At 30.0% G+C, this 21,246-nt stretch overlaps 3 protein-coding genes across 5 annotated transcripts in view; 1 reads left to right on the forward strand and 2 right to left on the reverse strand.

Moving 5' to 3' along the window:
* Nucleotides 1–3,001, reverse strand: part of LOC137816645 (ATP-dependent zinc metalloprotease FTSH 4, mitochondrial) — a 56,356-nt gene extending 53,355 nt beyond the window's left edge. Inside the window, exon 1 of the mRNA XM_068619878.1 lies at nt 2,985–3,001. The gene's annotated coding sequence lies outside the window, so the exon portion shown is untranslated. The remainder of the gene's footprint in view (nt 1–2,984) is intronic.
* Nucleotides 2,922–3,543, reverse strand: LOC137816646 (glutaredoxin-C6-like). The gene has a single exon (XM_068619879.1). It carries the CDS (start codon nt 3,505–3,507, stop codon nt 3,094–3,096), a length of 414 nt encoding a protein of 137 aa, XP_068475980.1. The 5' UTR covers nt 3,508–3,543; the 3' UTR covers nt 2,922–3,093.
* Nucleotides 3,544–18,447: 14,904 nt separating this feature from the next.
* On the forward strand, nt 18,448–21,246 carry LOC137816647 (heat stress transcription factor A-2). 3 transcript variants are annotated; one of them, XR_011081839.1, is made up of 3 exons: nt 18,448–19,083; nt 19,835–20,740; nt 20,819–21,246. XR_011081839.1 is itself a non-coding variant. In XM_068619880.1 (2 exons), the coding sequence occupies exons 1-2, from the start codon at nt 18,775–18,777 to the stop codon at nt 20,645–20,647; spliced, it is 1,122 nt and encodes a 373-aa protein (XP_068475981.1). In that variant the 5' UTR covers nt 18,468–18,774; the 3' UTR covers nt 20,648–21,246. The 3 variants fall into 3 exon arrangements, 1 of the variants encoding a protein (XP_068475981.1); XR_011081840.1 differs by having other exon boundaries at nt 18,491–19,083; nt 20,822–21,246; XM_068619880.1 differs by having other exon boundaries at nt 18,468–19,083; nt 19,835–21,246.

Raw genomic sequence — 21,246 nt, forward strand, 5'->3', positions numbered from 1 at the left:
TTCAAGATAAAAATATTTTAATTTTGAATTTCAGATAATAAATGTCAAATAATTGATTATAGGATATATTTTTTCACATACTTTTAAAACATAATAAATGAATAAAATAATAAAAATAGTATAAATTATAAAAGAATCAAATAAAAAAATATTATAATAAAAAATTTATTTCTTTTTCTCTTTCTCTTTAATCCAACTTACAATCTTACCATCAGAAAGCACTAAAATGTCTTTAGTAAGCATAATACTACTATTATTATTATTGGCTTGAATAATGTTGCATAAATTTCTTTTCACTTTTCAAGACAAAATTATACACAAAAAAAAATAAAAATGGAGAAGATTGAGTTGATCAGCCAAACAAAATTGAAAAACAAACTCATAAATAAATGTCTAGTCTAAAATATAATATACACTACAATAAAATTATGAAATAGAAACCAATTTTTAGAAACCAAAATAATTAGATGCAATAGTAACTAAATTAAAAATAATTTTAGAAACTAAAAGAAAAATTGTTTTCTAAATTGATATCTAATTAGCAACCAAAGTTTTAATTACCAATTATTTAGTTTCTAAATTTGATATTTAAAACCTTGATTGCTAATTAGATACCAATTTAAAAACTATTTAACAATAATATAAACTAATTTAGAAACCAATTTTTTTTTTAATTTATAAAATGGTTTCTAATTTAGTTACTATTACAACTAATTATTTTAGTCTCTAAAGATTGGTTTCTATTTCATGACTTCCATGTCTTGAAGCGATAATTATTTGATTAAACAAATTATAACTTTTGAAGTGAGAAATCTAAAAAGATAAGCCATGTTATTTGATGAGAATTCAACACAACACCAATTCAATTAACACAGTGATGATGCTATTCATGTTATATTAAAAAAAAAATCAGTCTTTGAAATAATAACATTACCTTGAAATCTATTAGTTTTGTAGTACTTTTAGCTGCAACAAACAGACTCATATATATATATATATATATATATATATATATAATTAAAAGAAACACAGAGAAAGCAGCAAGCTCCTTGGCTGTACTCCAGCTTCTAAGATGCTTTAGCCATCAATAAATCAGCACTAAACTAAAGTGCTTTTTGTTTATAGTACTGTGTACATTGGGGGAAAGCAATGACACTGCAGCTTAGTGGTAACCTTTTTTATTTTGTTTCTATTTGAGGTTCATGTGCTTGGTTCAAAGGACAACATTGAATTGAAAGTTCATGTTTTTATTCTTTACCTGCTCATCATGATGCTGAGCCTCATACCCTTTTACACTATGGAGATGTAGTCATGCATGATGCTCATGATGGTCATGTGGGTGATATACCCTTTAGACTATTGAATTAAGACTTTGGCTGAGGTTTTATGGGGATGATGCAGTGTCATGCATGCCATCACACACCACCCATCAATGCTGTTGTCTCTTGGCATGATGACAGTAATTCAAGTTTGTCCTTGCACCCTGTTTTGGCTTTGAATCTATCTGGGCTTTTTACCTTTTGTGAATTCTAGATTCAATAACAATTATTATTAAAATATCTCCAACAGTGCCCCCACACAAACTATTCTTTATTTTTTTTTCACAACTTACATTGCAAGGTTAATAGGTTTATAGTTACACCATCTTGTGAGCTTGGGTAAAAGTAAAAAAAAATTAACTATATATATATATAGACATACACATCAATTCTGTTAAAGATTAAAAGGGAAAAAGCAATTGATACCAATCTAGTCAAAGAAGGAAGGAGGAATATGAAGCAGAAATTGGGGTTGCAATTCCATCTCCTTTTATGCAAATTATTCTTCTAACTCAGCATAAATAACTCATGAAACTGTGAGAGAAGGGGTTATATTATTTCAGGACCATGGAATTTGATTCTATGATGTTCACAAGAGTGTGAAGGAAATGAAAAAAAATAAAATAAGAGACGTGTTGGATTTAAACTGTATTTTTTCTTTACAATAATTGGAGGTGCTTGTGTCTACTGATAAATGATAAAGAGAATGATAAAATTTGATCTTTTATGGCCTTCTTCATTCATCATCATCATCATCATCATCATCATCTTTTTTTCAAAGTACTTTGTGAACTCCCTTTCTTCTCCAAGGACTTAACCCCCAAAGGGGACAACAAGTCAAGAAGAACCCTAAAAAAATCCTCTTTTTGAAGGACCATGATGGTCCCTATCATTGTGAATGGATAGTCACTCACACATAATCAAAAATAGCCATAAGATCCCTTAGGTTGATCTCTTGGGACCAAAGAAACTAGAATCTTGGTGAGTAGTAATTACTACCAATGTATTATTAATTAATAAGAGTTATGAATAAGATGGGTGAAGCAAAAGTGACAAAACCATGGCCTCTGATTGCATCATAATAATTGAGAAAAAAAGAACCGAACCACACCAGTAGTAGAAGAGGAACAACCATTGAACCCAACCACACAACCTTGTCGCTCTCACCACTCAACACAGATGCTCTGTCCCAACACGTGTCACTCACACAACGCGAGTACCCTCCACCTCCACCCCAACAACTGCAATGGCAGATCTATTCCCACATCAAACTAATCTAACTTTCTTCTCTGTCGATCAAAATCTTAAAAACTCATTCTTTTTCATCAACCATGTTAAACCTTGTTAACAAGATATACATATATGGAAACACTCATTTTACTTCTATTCATGCAATCAAAAATCAAATGTCCAACAAACATTTAAGAAAAGAAAGTAAGATTCTTTCTGTTAGTCCCAAAACCAACCTCAATTTCTGCAAAGTTAAACTCAGATGAGAGAAAAATTAGTCCCATTTTTCCATGTTTGCAATTGAAAAAAGGAAATGTAAACACTCATTTCACTTGAGAATTGAAACACAGAATAGAGAAGGAGGAGAGGAAGTTGGTGAATTGAGAGAGATTTCATTCAACATAGATGGGAGGACTAAAAATTATACAATTAGTTTTTTTTTTCTTTTTTTGAGGTAAGTAATTTTTATATATTTATATATTTATATATATGTGGTGGTGATTATGAAAAATATATTATTGGTGGTGGTGGTGGGTGGTGGTGGTCATACCCAGAGGGCGCCGACCTGGATGAGTTTGGGGACGAGGTGGCCGCTGACGTGGAGGGCGACGAGGGACTCCAGGCCGCCGACAGAGGCGCCGCCGATGAAGACTGCCGGAGTGCGGGTGGCGTCAGGGAGGGCCGTTATCTCGTGGTCGTCCAATTCGATGACGGTGGGGTTGACTCCGATGGTGGCGAGGAGCTTCTTCATGACGTGGCACATGCAGCAGGAGGAGCGCGTGAAGATGATCACCGGATGCTCCGATATCAGCCGCTGGATACGCGCCTCCGTGGATTCCTCCACATCGATGGAGAGCGACGACGAGGAGGAGGTGGTGGAGGAGTTGGTGGTGGCCGGCGTGGGAGTGGTGAGGTCGAGGTGGACGACGTCGTTTGAGCAGCGGCGTAGGCCTTGCATCGTGTGAAAGGAGAAGTGTGAGTGAATGAACTGAAATGAAAAGTTGAAGTGGTGGAGTTTTCATTTATAATAATAATAATAATAAAAATAAAAATTAATTAATTGATTAAAAGAAATAAATAAAAAAGTTGCTTTGTGGTTGCTTACATCACTATCTATTTTTATTTTCTCTTTCTTTTTTGGCTTCATCAACCCTACTTCTCTTCCTTTGCATGCACTCTCCCATGGCTTCTCATCTTCATCTCTCTTCCTCTCATTTGTTAGATAATTTTTTTTCTTCAAATTAAACCCATCTTTGATATATTTATTTTAACCTATTTGAATTTATACATTTTTAGTAAAATTATTACATTGTATGTAAGACTTGTTAAATAGAATGAGATTTTTATAAATTTGTATAAATTTCAATAAATAATAAAATTATATTACTATTGTTTTTATTTTCTCTGTCAATTGAGAGATTTCATGAATTTATCCGAACACATAATCTGAGACTTTGTCCTTTTCTCCTCTTTTGACTTTTTTTCATGTATTTTTTTGGTGCAATACCAATTTCCAAAAAATTAGCAGTGTTTTTGTTTTCTTTGAAACCCCACTTGTTGCACTTTCTTAAAAAATACCTAACTTATGGAGATGAAAGGGGAGGATTAATTTAAGCAAGGTTTTAAATTTGAATTTTAGAAGTAAAAAAAATAGTTAGAAGCGAAGATATTCATAGTAGAAATTGGTTATTGATAAGAATGGTAAATTTAAAAATATTGAGACAAGTTGACCTAGTTGTTGGTAAATTGAAAGTCTTGGTCTATATCTTGTTTAGGGTGATTTAACAAACAGAAACTCAAAGAATAAAAAAACTGCAATCTTACTAATTCACAATGCAATTCAATTTGAAAGTTTAATTAAAGACTCTAAATTAAAAGTGTGTATTTTGAAAAATTGATAAAAAGATAAAGAAATAATAAATAAGTGTGTATTTAAACAACACTAAATCTTAAAAAAATTGGTGACAACAATATTAACTATATAATTTTATTTAATATTAAAGAAATTTCTTTTAGAGATTCTGAATTATAAAAGTAATAGCATATGTTTCTAGAGAGATTAATATTTTTGGTCCATGATAGTTTATCAATTCAAGAGTTGGACAAGACAAACCTAAATAAGTTATTTTGTTTAGTTATTTTTTGGGGATTAAGTGAGTTAATATAGTGAATCTAATAGACATTGTCACTCTTAATCATTGATAAATACATTCTATTCTTTCCTTCAACTGCTTAATTATATTGACCATTATAAATTATTTAAACAATTTAATAACATTTAAACTAAACAAATCACAACTTCTCTCGATACATTAAAAAAACATTTAAATTAATTTTCATTAACCTACTTACATAGTAGTCAAATAATCTAAGTGCTTACACTTTATTTCGTTTAAACAATGAATTAAAATTGAATATTTGATACACATATATGAAAAGTAAGAAAAATAATTTTAAAATAATGATGAGACTCCTAATATTATTTTTCATTTATTTATTATATTCATAGTTATGTTTTTATCCCTATTTATTTTTCATTTCCCTTCATATAATTCTCACACTATTTTAATTTTAGTTTTATTCTCCCAACTTATTTGCATCCCACATGTGTAGTAAAAAGAAAAATTATTAACTTCCCTTTAAATTAATTAAATTTTAAAAAATGAAATACCAAGCAAATAGTATGAATGCTACATCGACAAGTAACTGCAGAAGAATAAAAAAAACATTGGAATCATGATCTTTGGCTTATTTTATGTATTCACATTCATATTCATATACTATAAAAGTATATATAAATTAAAAAAAATTATAATTGACCACAAGTACATACATTTATATTATATATTATATATACACAGACATAAAGCATAAGTTTTCTAAGAAGAGAGAGAGGTACACGCGCTGGGAGGCGCGTGGGCGTGGAAGAAAGAAGGGGTTGGGGAATAGGGGAAATTTGGCGGTGAAATCGCGTGGAAGGGTCACATGGGTGAAAAGGAGGGTGACGTCATGTTGACTTGGACGTGGAACCGTAAGATTGAACGATGACGTAACCAAAAGTCATGTGTAGTTAAAAAATAATACCTGCAAGAAAAGTGAGGGAGATAAGTGCTTTTATAATTAATCTTTTTAACTCAAAATCACTTTTTTCAAAACGCTGAATTTTAGCTGTTTAATTAAGTAATTATAAATAGTTATTTTTTTATTAGTAATGTTATTATATGTGGACGATTTTAATTTTTCAGCTTATATATTATTATGAAGACGATCTGATGACGTGGACGAGAGAGGAAGGGTAGGGCCCACATCGATGACGTAATCATGGAGAGAGTTAGAGCTTTGGTCGTCATGGTGACGTTCCAGGAGTGCCACGTGGCGTACCTTTTAGTTTCTCTGGGGCAGGAGTGTTGGTGTGGGGCAGCATGCAGGGTAGTGGAGCCAATGAGAGGCTGGCACGTGGCGTGGGGTTTTAATTTGGGTGGTGGTGAGGATGAGGTTATGGGGTGTGGTCCCCAGTGAGCATGATGTGATGAATGTTAGGAAGAGAGTGATGGGAGAAGGTGGACCGTTGATGGTGCTAAATAAGTAAATGTGGTGTCTGCCATATGCTTTCTCATGACCATGCCTTGCGTCACTCTTTCCATGGGACCCTCTTACTCTTTTCCCCCACACTTTTTACATATATATATATATTTATAAAAAAACCTTTATTATCTTCACCTTTTTCTCTAAAAATAAATTATTCTGTCAAATTGTCTCTAATACTTAGAACTATTGAAAAATTTCGTCTTCTTTCGTTTTTCGAATAGGTTGCTAGAGTTACGTAGTGACTCTTCTCGTCTTTATGCTACTTCTCTAGGCCTCGGTCTATCAGTCTCAGGTGGATGTCAAATGAGGGTACCTGTAGAAGACACTTCGACGCTCAAGTCAGCAAAAAGGGTATTCGACACTCGGGGTATACAGTGATAATGACATACCATTCTTCTTGGAATGTGCACTATTTATATGATTTTAATGAGCCTACCTTATTGGGCTGAATTAGTGTAGTGGATCATGCTTATAAGCGTATTACCTAATTCTTAATGACGATCTAGTTTTACTGACCTTGGTTTGAGCGTTAATGGATTAAGTGTGTCGGTCAACCTACACGTCCGTGCAGGTCTCGACCAGCTCGATCAGGAAGACCGAGTCGTGATAATAATCGGTTGGTACATACCAATACACAAATAATTCTTTTTCTTTTAATATTATGTAGTATTTATTATCTGTTTCTAATGTTTTGAGCACTAAAAAAAAAGAATTTTATAAAAGAATTGTGAGGTTTGTTTTGCTGGTATCAATTGTTTGATTCAAGAAATAGGAATGAATATATAGAATTAAGTTGGGATGTGAATGAGATGGAAGATGATTGAGAGTAGAAGGGAATCACGTAATATACTCTCCCACGTGTGGTGTAGTGCTATTATATCAACATGCATTTTCTTAATCCATAGACAATATGGTTGAATAATTGAGTTTTGCATGCGTGGAAACTTTAGGGTTAAAATCTTGTGCTTCTTATTTGAATCATAGTAATGGTAGTGGAGATGTGGTCAATAAACAAAACGGAATATGCTACGAATTACCTTAGATCACAAGCAACATGGACGTGCTTTTCTTTTCTTTCACACTAACTTCTTATTTATATATATGCTCTTCATTCATCAACTACTTAGACTTCTCTTATTATATTGAGTTGGTAGGTTTTCTAGTAAAGTAATAATAACTTGGAGGCATTTTAAAGATGTCCAATAGATTTCTCTTCATTCTATTATAATCTAACTATAACATTATATATTTCTTTAACCTATAATTTCATTTATTTTTGTATTAGGTACATGCAATAGTTACCATATAAATGTGAAATCACAAGAGTTAAGTTAAATTCAACAAACTATAATCAAATATAATATATTTTACAAATAAATTGATTATAAATTTTGCCTCCATATTACTTATATGACAAGAATTTATAAAAACATCATTAAAACACTCACATGATCTTCACAAAAGTTTAAGGAACCTCGTGTACTTAATTTGTAGAAAGATTTAATATCCACACATATATAAGTAAAATCGAAAAGATAATGATTCGAATGAAAGAAATTTATCATCTACAAGAATTATATAGTCATTCTTTCAATATAGATAAACAGGATAGATGGGATTGGAATAAGGATGATTCTCAAACTTACATGGTGAAATCAATGAACAAGAAATTAAAAAAACACAATAATAGAGGAAGAGAAGTTGTATGATATGTTTTGAAAAACTAAAGCCCCGCCATCAATCCTATACTTCACTTAGGAGTGATTAAAAATAAAGTAGCAACACATGATAAATTAATCAAAAGAGGGATAGATGTAGGTACCTGTATTATTCAGGTTTTATCGGCTAAATGATTGATATGATACTGATCAGGTATAGACCCAACTTAAGATAATCGGGTAAAGAATTAACGTGATTTTAGTTTGGTATTATTCTGATAAGAAAGTGAGTTTTTTATCCCTTGTTTATTTTCTAAAATTATGTCAATATATCAAGGATTCTTGATTCATTTGTTAAAAGAAATATGAATTGGTGTAATGTCTGGATTTTATCGGCTAAATGATCGATATGATTCTGATTGGGTATAGACCCGACTTAAGATAATCGGGTACAAAATTGATGTGATTTTAGCTCGGTATTATTACGATAAAGGAGTGACATTTTTACTCCTTGTCCTACAATTATGCCAATATATCGGGATTCATGATAAATTTGTTACAAAAAATATTAATTGGTGAATATACTTTTATGGTTTTTTATTCTCGATGAATTCGTAATTTGATGCATTTTATTTATTATTCAAATTCGTTGTTATCTTATTCTGATAAAAAGGAAGAGATGAATCAGAAAAAACTCTATAAAAAGAGAATGACATTCGAAGGGAAAAATAAGTATTAGTCAATCAATACATACTACACTAACCAATTTTATGTTTTCACTGACTTGATAGTCAGAGTATTGTCAACAGGTGGAATCCCATCATCTCACTGTAACCTCCACACATTCAAAATCTCTAGTTACAAAGGGATCATCTTGGAGACCACCTCTAAACTCTCGACCTTCAACTCGACGACCGTGGGACAGGAACAACTAATCCTGCAAACCACCAGAACACTCAGAACAAAAAACCAATATATCGTGGACTCTATTAATTTGTTACAAGAAATATTCTTTGGTGTACTCTTTGGGTTTTATCGGCTAAATGAATGATATAATTCTGATTGGGTATACACCCAACTTAAGATAATCAGGTCAAGAATTAACATGATTTTAGCTCGGTATTATTTCAATAAGGGAGTGAGTTTTTTTACTCCTTGTTCATTTCCTAGAATTATGCCAATATATTGGGGATTCTAGATTCATTTGTTACAAATATTAAATTGTGCATTGTTTGGGTTTTATCGACTAAATGACCGATATGATTTTGATCGGGTATAGACACGACTTAAGATAACTGGGTAAAGAATTAACATAATTTTAACTCGGTATTATTATGATAAAGGAGCAAGTTTTTTACTCCGATTTTATTTTCTAGAATTATGCCAATATATCAGGGAATCTTGATTCATTTGTTACAAAAAATATTAATTGGCGAACTGTCTGGGTTTTATCGGGTAAATTAACATGATTTCAGCTCGGCGAGAATAATACCAATTTATGTTTTCTAGGTGGGAATCAAGCGAAAAATGTTAGTCATGTTTTTCTCATATGCAAAGTAACTGGCCAAATATGAATGATGTGTGACAAATGGACTGGGATTAGTTTTTTCCATCATCCAAATGAAAAGGAACATTTTCTTCATTTTCATATTAGTGGACTAAATAACAAAATGGAGATGCATGTGAGTGGTAATCATTTTGAATATAGAGCTCCAAAGAGATAATATAATTTTCAAAAATGCAAAACTAAATGGGGTGGAAATCTTTACATAAACATATATTAAAGCATGAGATTGGATTACAAACAAGGATCTTATCTTTAAAGGTTCATATTCTGACTGGTGTCTGAATCGGTTAACATGTTTAACGTTTGTGAAAACTAAACATGATCATAAATCACGTGTAAGATGTTAGAGAGGTGATCATTCTTTAGACACAAACTTTGAATGTTAATATGTTCTTAACATGTGATATTTGAAATCTAAAATGCTCAAGATTTGTGTTAAGATATGTGTATCTGTCTATTATTCTTATATGTTGTTCAATATGCACCTTGGGTTGAATATGGTGTTGGGTTAAATCTAAGTAAGGACTTTTTATATTAGGATCTATATGCCACTTAAGATGGCCAAACATATTTAAGCCTTAATTTTTTAATATAATTATTGTCCTACAATATATTTGGGTAGAAAAATAGGAACTTGGGTTTAGCCGATATTATGTTTAATGTTATGTGAGCATCATTTTAATCATCGCTATGTTAAGTGATATAAAAGTAAAATTAATTTAAAGTAATAAAAGATGTGAAACTCCAAACCATAATCACAATCTCTTTAGCTTCCTACCCACAACCTCGTATCCAATAATGATTGTAAAATTCAATAAGGACTCGATTTCAAAGATTGGAATCTTTTAGAATTTCTCAAATTACTCTCAAATGCAAACAATAAATAGTTTGTAATATTTTCATTAAGAATTTATGATCATCTCATTACACATAGGACACCAATGAAACAGTGAGATTAGAAGAGATCAATGTAAGATTTTCTAAAGTAGGAAAAGAGGAAACCAAAAATTTAGTTTGAGTGTAAAAATGAAATTTTCAATTAATTTCACTTTTATATCACCCTATTGTCAGTCAAGATTACGCTCACATCACGTTAAACATAACGTCGACTAAACCAACACAAACTTTAATAAAACACTATTTTTTTTATATCAACTCAGGCCACACACCCATTCACTATATTTTATTTTTATAATTTTTTATATTTTATTTTGTGTTGTCCAAACTAACGTTCTACTATTTTTTTTTTAAAAAAATTAGTGTCCAATTTAAGTGTCAGTCTCTTTCGCACAAAATATATTTTAATAATTTAAAAAAAAAGTGTTAGCGTCAATGTACTTTTTTCTTACTCTATTTTAATTTTTATATTTATGATAACGTAGAGTGGTTTGATAAATTCTAATAGTTCTTCGATTTAACTGATTTTTTTTTATAGCTAATTTGTTACGTTCTTGTTGTAGAGAGTGAGGAAACTTAAAAAGAAAATGCATTTGAAAGTGAATTTAGAGAAGTGAATTTGTGAAGTAAAGGGCAATGGGGAGGAAGTGAGTAGTGAGTGGTTAAAGAGAAAAAAAAGAAAAAAGAAATGTTGAATGTGATGATTGCATCTAAATTAAAAAAGTAGTGAGCAATTGAGTTAGAAGAAGTGGAGGAAGTTGTTTATAGGAAAAGGGTTAACGTTGATTGGAGAAGAGGATTCTGAAATGAATGGGAATAAGTGACGTTGTGTGATGAGGGATTCAATAATGCAACATGGATATTAATAGAATAAGAGTGGACCAAAAAGTTTCTAAGTTTTTGTCACTAAATTTTCCATGGCCTTTGGCTGTGGAAGTGTGGAAGCACCACTCACGGAGTCACCCCTCATCACCATGCACACACTATTATTACGTGTTATTTTATTCTCATCTTTGTTCTAGTTCACACACACCACCCACTTCTTCTGCTTTTTTAAACAAGTTTAGACCCACGTGAACCTTAATTTAAGATTCCATATGTGTTCAAACTTGGGTTGGGAAATTGATCATGCTCATTTTCTTTACTAGGTCATCATGTAGGTCTCATATTTTCTTGCCTCTAATGTTGTATATGAGAATTGATTCATTCATGCATCTTAATTAGAAGTGGGAGAAGGATTTGATAATGGTGAAGTATGAGGAAAGTGAAGAGAAGGTGATGTCACATATATGATTGGGAGGGTTGTTTATGAATGATGCATGTTGGGTGGTTTGGACTAGGATTCATTTGTTTGTGTTTTGTGTTTGTGAGGTGGTTGACTAAGGTTGATAGGGAGTGAGACATGGGTGACACAATGTCAAGTGACCATGTGGTGCCATTGGTGGGGACACTATGACTTCATCTCTCAATCTCTACCACTCTTCTACCTAAGGAAAACATGTAGGAAAACCTAGGTTGTGTTTTTTTCTACTTATTTACTATCAACATTGCCTAGAATAAAATTAAATAGAAATTAATAAGTTTTCACTCACTTATATATCATGAAATGTTTTAATCTTTAGTTAATGTAGGATTTTCAACACATCACCCTCATGTCGAGACTACCAACTCGTATGTGTTGGAAATCTCACATCGACTAGAGATTAGAGCATTTCATTGTATATAAGTGGGTGCAAATCTCAACCTCATGAGTCGGTTTTATGGGATTGAGTTAGGCTTAAAGTCCACTTCGTAATATGGTATAAGAGCCAGGTTGAGTCTATCCTAGCGAGTGTTTGTGTTGGGCCTATCATGGCCGCTATCGGGCCGCTATCGGACCACCCATAATATATAATCCCACACACGAGTTGGCAGTCTCGGCGTGAGGGAGGTGTGTTGGAAATCCTACATCGACTAGAGATTAGAGTCTTTCATTGTATATAAATGGATGCAAACCTCAACCTCATGAGCAGGTTTTATGGGATTGAGTTAGGCTTAAAGTCCACTTCGTAATAGTATGTATAACTATATATTTATGGGTGGTTTGATAATAGCCCAATAGCAAGTGACACAATAAGTCGAATGTAATTCATTTATATACTATAAAATGCTCTAATCTCTATTCGATGGGAGATGTCCAATGTATTGTTGAAAGTGAATGATGAATTATTTCTCCAATTTTTTTTAATTGTAGAAGTATACCATATATGTATCATTGCACCGAAAATTTTGTTAAGCATGAAAGCCACTTCACAAATTAATGATATCTTGACACAATCCATCCACTTTACCATTCAATAAATTAATATTTTAATTATATTTAATTTATTTTTAAATATAAAATATTATTATAAATGGAAGTGTTTCACTGTTTGAGAGTGTCCAAGATTTTTTTTTTCCAACCCAAAAACTTTAGTGATAATGGACCATGGAAGTCCAAATAATTGATTATGCCTTAATATTAAAAAGTGATAAAGAAAAGTGTGTGGCTTCAATCATTCTTCATGTTATCACTCTCCATTTCATATAAAACTTTCCATATAAAGGAATTCAATTTTTTTTGTTGATATATTTTTAATTCAATTTATACTCTACCTTCTAAAATAATTACACAATTGTTTTTATAAATTGGTATGTTAAAAAAATAAATTGTGCAAGGTAAGTATTTAATTATTTAATAAAATATAATTTAACTTTAAAATATATTTTTATTAGTAATTAGTTTATTAAATTGAGTTTAGGATATCGTACTTGGTTTAAAATGTTAATAGAGTTAGTTATATTTTTTAATATTACAATTTAGACTTGAATTTTTTTAATATTATTAAATTTTTTAAAATATATTTAAATATATTGATTAGAGTTTAAGATTTTCATTAATACAGTTTCTTATTTTGAATAAAATAATATACAAATAATATAACAATGGTAAACATGAGGATAGTTTATTGTATAATAGGAAAAGTTCTATCTATTAATTATTTTTAAGTATGACCTAATTATTTTTATTAATTAGAAATGACAGTTTTTTTTTTTTTACTTTTATAATTGTTTATGAAGAGACAAATAATTCAAATATAGAGAGAGAAGTGCCCACAATTTTTTGTCATAATTGGTAATTGGATTTTATTTATTAAGGGTTATGTACTTAGAAGGCTAATTAGATTTTATACAAAAAGGAAGGGAAAAAAAGTTAGTTTTCGTTGGTTCTCTAATGGTGCATGTGGTAAATGTATGAAGGCAAAGTTATTGGAAAACACTTGTCGATTACCTGTTCTGTAAAAACCTCATTGTTTTCTTCTTTTGTTAGATTTTGGAAAGTTTGTGTTTTAAGTATTATATTGTACAAATTTTTGTTAGATTTTTTCATTAAAGATTTTTAATTTTAGATTTAATATATTTTTTTATCTAATACTTTTTCAATTATAAAAATATTTCTGTGGTATTAAATTTTATATAAAAAGTAGAGTAGGTTTTACCAATATTATTTGTATTAAAGTTTGAATTGTCCGTAGAACAATTTGAGAAGAATAATTATTTTTTATTAGTTCATTTGTACATAATTTATAATTTACTTTTCATATATTTTACTTAATTTTGGTTTATTGTATTTTGTGTCAGTTTTCGAATACATATTTGATTGTGAAAATTTGTGTTATCACTTTTTCCTTTTGTGCCACCTTATCAATATAAAATATTTTTGAAATATTTTGTAAAATATAAGTGATGATAATTAAAGTTTTTGTTCCGTTAAATTATAATAAAATTAAATTTTCTCAAATGAGATAAGATTACACCTTTGATAAAAAAAAAAAATTTTGCATGCATTTATTTATTCAACACATAACGTCGATGATGAGTATAGAACATATAAATGTATCGAGATTCGATTAATTCAACATGCTTAAGTGATGAGTACATGAGAGAAGTAGAAAAATTTATACAATTTACGCATTGTGATACCAATAAGAGTGGTGATGAACTAAAATTTAGGTATTCTTGCATTAATTATTTAAATGAAGAAAATTAGATGCTATCAAAATTAGGAATCACCTTATTTATATTGGTTTCTATGAAATTATAAAATTTAAACATATGGTGAATTATTACATTTATTTCTTAAGGGTATGCAAATCTCAAGAATTATTAGGCAACACAAATTTTTTATACAAAACAATAGTTGTAATTTGGTGCTCTCATGGTAACTGATATACACTTGTATATATGTACAGAATCTGGCTCTGGTTAACCAACAATGAACATGTGGAATGTTTCCCTTCAACATAGAAGAAACAAGTTTATGAAACATCTCCATAATACATTGAATCCAAGATTCATTAAATGTTTTTCCAAATTATTTTATTTTTTGTGGGATGATTGGATCCATAAATCAATTTTATTATTTTTCTGAAAATGTTTCTCCTATCGCAGTCACACAATGGGTGGAAGTGGAGGATTTTCGTTGAGCATTGTTCACCACTCATTTTTTGTTCTTCAAAGGGTTAACACTAGCATCAGATTCTTAATTTGACCAACCTTTAACTTATTTCATAAGCTCACTCTTCCACATTTTCTTCTTCAAATTAATATAATACTCTTCTGAACTCAACTTCACATGCTTAAAATTATCAAATTTTAAAATACTATTTACTTTCAAGATGTTCTATAAATTCATTACCATTTTGTCCAGAAAAAACTTCTCAATAAATTAAAAAAAATAGTAACTTTTAATTGCTATGAGAAAATTTCTTGATAGATTAAAAAAGAGTGGTGAATTCAAGTTATTATTGAAAAAAATAGTAAATTTAAGTTATTATTAATCTTAACTTGTAAATGATATTACACTTTTTAGGTATATCAGAATAATATGAACTTTTCAATGTTTCTTCTAGCATTGAGAAAATATTATATTATCTCAGATAGTATATGTGTTTATGATCTTTATGAATCTCTATAGGAATATAGTTATAAGAAGTTTAATTTAAAAATAATTATAAAGTATTTCTAAAAAAAACCTACGCCTCAGTTTTTTAAGAAAATTCTAGACAAAATTTTAAGTTTTATTACCTTTATAAGTTTTATTATTTATTTGTTTTATTCAAATGGATAACATTGTTGCATTTTAAAAAAATGAAATTTTTATTAATTGAGAAATAAAATAAAATAAGTAGGACAAAAAAGATAATTAAGTCTCTAAAAATATTACATTGTCACTTTTTTATGTTTTTAATGCATTCTCTCAAAACATTATTGCATTATATACCACAAATAAGTGATATTATTGTAATGTTAATTAATGAAACAAACACTAAGTGTGAATACATTTTTACTTCATAGGCTACCTCATTTTAAAAAGCATTATCTTTGTGCTGAATATAAAAATTGGGTTATGCACATGAAAAAATAATGGCACCACAAAATATAAAATCATTTTCTGGATCTACTCCACCATAATTTATTGTTCATCAGCTTAGTTTTTTGTGTCAACTTCACATATCATTAGAAAAATTATGTGTCAAATAATAAACAATGTTTTCGTGTGAACATGGATAGATCCATTGGTTGGATATTTTGGATGCATAATTGGGTTCTAATTTGGGCTGTTTCTTCCTACACCTCCACATTTGCACCCATATAAATCAGGCGAAAATACCATTTGTCCTTAAGAAAATATGTTTCTAAATTCTACTATCTAATTTTTTTTTCTATTTACACTTTTTGGATTGTAGAAATTTTTAGATCCGAAAATATCTTCTGAATTTTATAGTTCAGAATATCTTTTTTTCTTTACAAAAATCCTTTACAAATTACAGAATCAAATCTATAAGTTATTATTGGAGGTGAAAATACCTGATTCTATAATTCAAAAATAGCTTCCGAATTTCTGTAATGTATTTTTTTTTAAAGAAATTCATTCAAAATTATAGAGTTTGGAAGGTATTTCCAATCCGGAAATACCTTATTGATTCTATAATCTAATGAAAAATATCAATAAAATAAAGGATATTTATAGTATTTTAGGAAATATGGGGTGCCACAAGAAGCTCTAGAGGTGAGAAATAACCCTAATTTGAATGCATGGGTTCAAATTAAGCCCACTTAATTTAAAAAGACAGCCTTATTAATGGAGTGTTGGACACTACTATTGACACCTCTAACCTATGCTATCCAAACTCCCTACCTTAAAAGACATATCTCCCCTCAGAAAATTCATTATAGATAGAGTCTGAAAATAATACACCATATACAAGTGAGGAATAATTATACTTTATAATTTTATTTTCTATAATTAAGTTAGATTCATACACAGATTATAAATTACTTTCACTATGCTAAAATTATTATAGTTTTGATCTATAAAAGATTTCAAATGACCCGTGTTTTCAGTATTTAATAAAATATCATTTTTTATTAATTTTTAAATAGATTATATCAATTGTTTTCCTCTCCTTTTTAAGGTCTTTATATTATTAATCATATGGTATGGGAAATCTCCTTGTATTTTTTTTTCTAATTTCCAATTGATAAAAAAAGGTAGTATATTATTGAGAAAATAACATTATTTTTGTAATTTTTTTAATAAACTATATATTTTCATTGCTTTCGATCACTACACAAAATATGTTTATTAGCATGGGTCAAAAAAGGATATTAGTTATAATAAATGTACGTAAAAGTGTAGTTATCATTAAAATTTGGAAGCTCTCGACATAAAAATAGTGGCGGGTGTGTGGGACACAAGTGGTGTTTTTTTTTTGCGTAAGCTTAGCCTACACGCTCCCCACACAAAATTATATTTTATTTAAAGAAGCGTGGGCTTAGCCTACATGTTGGCCACATAATTTTTAAATAAGCGTGAACTTAACCTACATGTTGTCCACACAAAATTATATTTTATATTGTTTATTCAAAGAAGCGTGTTGGCCACACAATTTTTAAACAAGCATGAATTTAACCTTCATAATTTTATTACATATTTAAATTTAATTTAAATATATATATATATATATATATTATGTTTGCATGGACTTAACCTACAAAATTTTAAATTTTTTTATTATTTATTATTTATAGTACCGTTTAACCATGCAATTTTTTTTTATAGTTTATGTCCATATAACCTTCACTTTATTTTTTTTTTAAGAATAAAGATTTAATGGATACTACTTACAGTTCATAGCATCACCTTTATTTTCTTTTAGAGCTAATTCATAATCTTTATTTTCTTTTACAACTAATTTTACTTTTTGGTGTAGTGAATTTGTCTAAAATTTTTAAAACTCGTTATAGCAGGAAAAAAAAGAGTATAAATATATATATAGACAGACACACACGCACACAAGAACTCTACTTAGATCGACTAGAAAAAAAATATTAAATTATTTATATAAGACATTTAATTTAAATCTATATTTAGTTAATGAATACAAAGTATATTAATTATTTTAATTTTAATCAACTATTAATTTTTTAGTACTAGATAAATTAAAAGTATAAATAAACTAACAATCATAGTAGACACATTTTATTTTCTTATGATTAATAAAATTTAAAAAATGCATAATAAAAAATTTAAATTAAATTTTCAATATTGTTTTCATTTTTTGGATGGGTTAACATTTTTTCCCAGCATATTTATATTTGTAAACTGTAAACATGTTACTGATATATAACATTTTAATTAATATTTACTATTCCCTCAATAAATAATAAAGTATTTTATATCATATTTAAGTGAAGAACAATAAAAATATATGAATTAGAATAATTATAACAAAACAAGTTCTCTCTCACTCAAGTCTGTTTTCTAAATTCAAGAACTTAAGAGAGAGAAGTTTTACTACTAATTAGATTAAAGTACTTTAACCTGATTACTTTATTAAATATTTTATATATGATAATAGATTATTTTTTTTTCTTTATATTTTCTTCTTTCTAATTGTTGACAAGAGGTTTTTGACAATGTCCTCAAGTGATAAAAAAATCACCTCAAATTTATCCAAATAGTATATAGAACAACATAAAATTTATCAAACACAAATAAACAGTGAGAAATTATTTATAATAAAAAGATTAAATTTTACAATAACTAATATTAATCCTATTTTTTAATTTATTTATAATATAAACTTATATTCTTTAATATGTATAATTAAAAAAAAACTTTATACCATTCTTTCTGATCCCTCTCTAGAATTTTCCAGCACAGTCCTAACGTGTTCTCTCTCTAGCATCTTCCTCCACAAGAAACTACCAACAAGTCTAAGCTCATAACTCAACTGTACAATATCTTATGATTCCATGGCACCCTTTTGCAGCATGCACTGATCCAAACGCAGTCACAAAGTTAGAGACACTCTTCACTTCAACACACATAAAAAACAACCATTAACCACACTAGATTATTGTTTAATACTTGTGCTGTTGTGTAACTCAAAACTTTCATTGTTTTCCTTTATCTTCTTGTGTTTGAAACATGGAAGGAATTAGAGTGAAGGAGGAAGAAACAGTGACATGTGGTGGTGGTGGTGGTTCATCATCATCATCTTCGTCTTTTAGCTTTTCTCCACAACCTATGGAAGGGTTGAACGAGGTGGGTACCCCACCATTTTTGACAAAGATCTATGACATGGTGGAAGATCCTTCCACAGACTCTGTTGTGTCATGGAGCACTTCTTGCAATAGCTTTGTTGTCTGGGATTCTCACAAGTTTTCTACTAACATTCTCCCTCGTTACTTCAAGCACAACAATTTCTCCAGCTTCATTCGCCAGCTCAACACCTATGTAAGTAGTAACTACTATGATGTTTGTGAATCCTTTAGGTTTCTGACTGTGTATGGTTTTCTGTTTGAGTTGTATTAGGTCATTATTTTGTTCATGAACAGGTTTTCATTCATTTTGATTGGTTTAATATGTTCAGCCACCTATGTAAATAATTTTTTGGTGGGGAATTTTGTTGATTTTTTTGTTTGTTTTAGATGCAGACAAGTTTTTATTTTTAGATTGAAGGGAAATGTTTATATTAGGTCCTGAATTCAATTGTCTGACAAAACTTTTGGGATATGAAACTATTATACACTCACATGTTTCTGGTGATTTACATAGTAAAATCAGATAATTGAATATGAGTGATAAGAATCAAAGTACCATCCCTAAACTATTAATCCTTTATTCTGAAAATATTTTTAGGGTTGAGCTGATTCAATGAGACTGGTGAGATAAATTGAAAATTAGATGGCATATTATTTATATTATTAATGGAATAAACCATCAATTTTAGTAAGTACTTTCTCTCTTCTGAAATGACTGGAATCTAACAAAAGTTTAAAAGGATTGATGTACTTGAATGTCCTGTTTTTAAGTTTGTTCTTTTTTTAATGTTTTCTTTTATTTTGGAAACATAAGACTGAGTGTTTAGTATGTGTTTGTTGACCAATTAGTTGAATGTGATGTTATTAATCATTCACCAACTTCCTTGGACTAATTTGATTCATCTTTGAATTCTTCCCCTTTTTTTGTGTGGAAATGAACACAGGGGTTTAGGAAAGTTGATCCTGATAGATGGGAGTTTGCAAATGAAGGATTTTTGGCAGGACAAAGACACTTATTGAAGTCCATAAAGAGAAAAAGAAAAGTGTCACTGAGCATGCAAGAAAGAGGAGGTGGAGCATGTGTTGAAGTGGGGGAGTTTGGACTAGAAGGGGAGTTGGAGAGGTTGAAAAGAGACAGGAACATTTTGATGGCAGAAATTGTGAGGTTGAGGCATCAACAGCTTAACTCAAGAAACCAATTGAGTGCCATGGAGACCAGATTGCAAGCAACAGAGAAGAAACAACAAAAGATGATGATATTCCTTGCCAAAGCACTAAAAAATCCATCTTTCATGCAACAATTAGTCCACAACAAGACCCCCCAAAGTAGAGAAATGTTGGATGCTGAAATCAATAGGAAAAGGAGACTAATTGCTAGCCAGAGTTTGGAGAACTTGCAACAAGATGATCCTGTAACATTGGTGGACTATCCAAGCCTTGATCAAGATTTGGCAACTATGAAGCCTGAGATGGACACTTTTTTCTCACCAGCTTTTGATAGTGAACATGGTAATGAAATCAAAGAGCCTGCATTAGATTCAGATATAGCAGCTAGTCAGAGTTATTTTGGAGACACAATATTGGAGGACTTTTTCATCAAAGACTTGGTTAATGAGGATCCAAAGGATGAAGTTATCATTGGTGATTGTTCCCAAATTGATGTGCCACTGGAGGATTTGGTAGCAAACTCTGATGATTGGATGGAGCAATTTCAGGACCATGTAGATCATATGGACTATTCAGACTCCAAACCATAGAGGAATGAGAAAAGTACTATTATCATCAATTGGTCATGTCCTCTTCTTGGTCCCTCTAATTTCATTCACATTGCATCATGGTGGTACAGTTTGGTAATGTTGTGAACTATTTTTGGTTTTGGTTTCAGTTTTATGTGATGTTGATGATTAATATGGATTGTCTTTATGCAGCAGGGAAGGTGGTAGTTGCAAAAGAAGCCAACAGATACTAGATGCAGCTCTTATTCAAATCATTTATTGTGTTTTATGAATATTCATTGTGATGCTGCTGCAAATCATTTCATTATTATTTGATGATCTATTCTTTGTTTGCATTTTGTGTTATGCAGGAGAGATCAATTGGAGGTGCTTGATCGATGTGATGCAAATTATCATTCTGCTCCATAGGATTGATGGAATGATTTTCATTGTTCAAGAGGGTGAAAATTATCATGTAATTCTTCTTGTAAAATTATATGTGCTTTATTATCATCTGCCCCATAAGAAGCATGAAATGTGCTTTATTATACAAACATGTATCTAAAAAATTTAGTTTTCTCTTAGCATTCTTCTATCTAAATGAACCACTTAAGAGAAAGTTTAACACTTATTTATCCTTT

Source organism: Phaseolus vulgaris, chromosome 1 (genome assembly GCF_000499845.2).
Source record: "Phaseolus vulgaris cultivar G19833 chromosome 1, P. vulgaris v2.0, whole genome shotgun sequence".
Taxonomy (NCBI): Eukaryota; Viridiplantae; Streptophyta; class Magnoliopsida; order Fabales; family Fabaceae; genus Phaseolus; species Phaseolus vulgaris.

Coding starts and splice junctions, on each gene's coding strand:
- LOC137816647 (XM_068619880.1), top strand. CDS start 18,775: ATGGAAGGAATTAGAGTGAAGGAGGAAGAAACAGTGACATGTGGTGGT. Junction 19,084..19,834: donor TTCGCCAGCTCAACACCTAT/GTAAGTAGTAAC, acceptor AAATGAACACAG/GGGTTTAGGAAAGTTGATCC.
- LOC137816646 (XM_068619879.1), bottom strand. CDS start 3,507: ATGCAAGGCCTACGCCGCTGCTCAAACGACGTCGTCCACCTCGACCTC.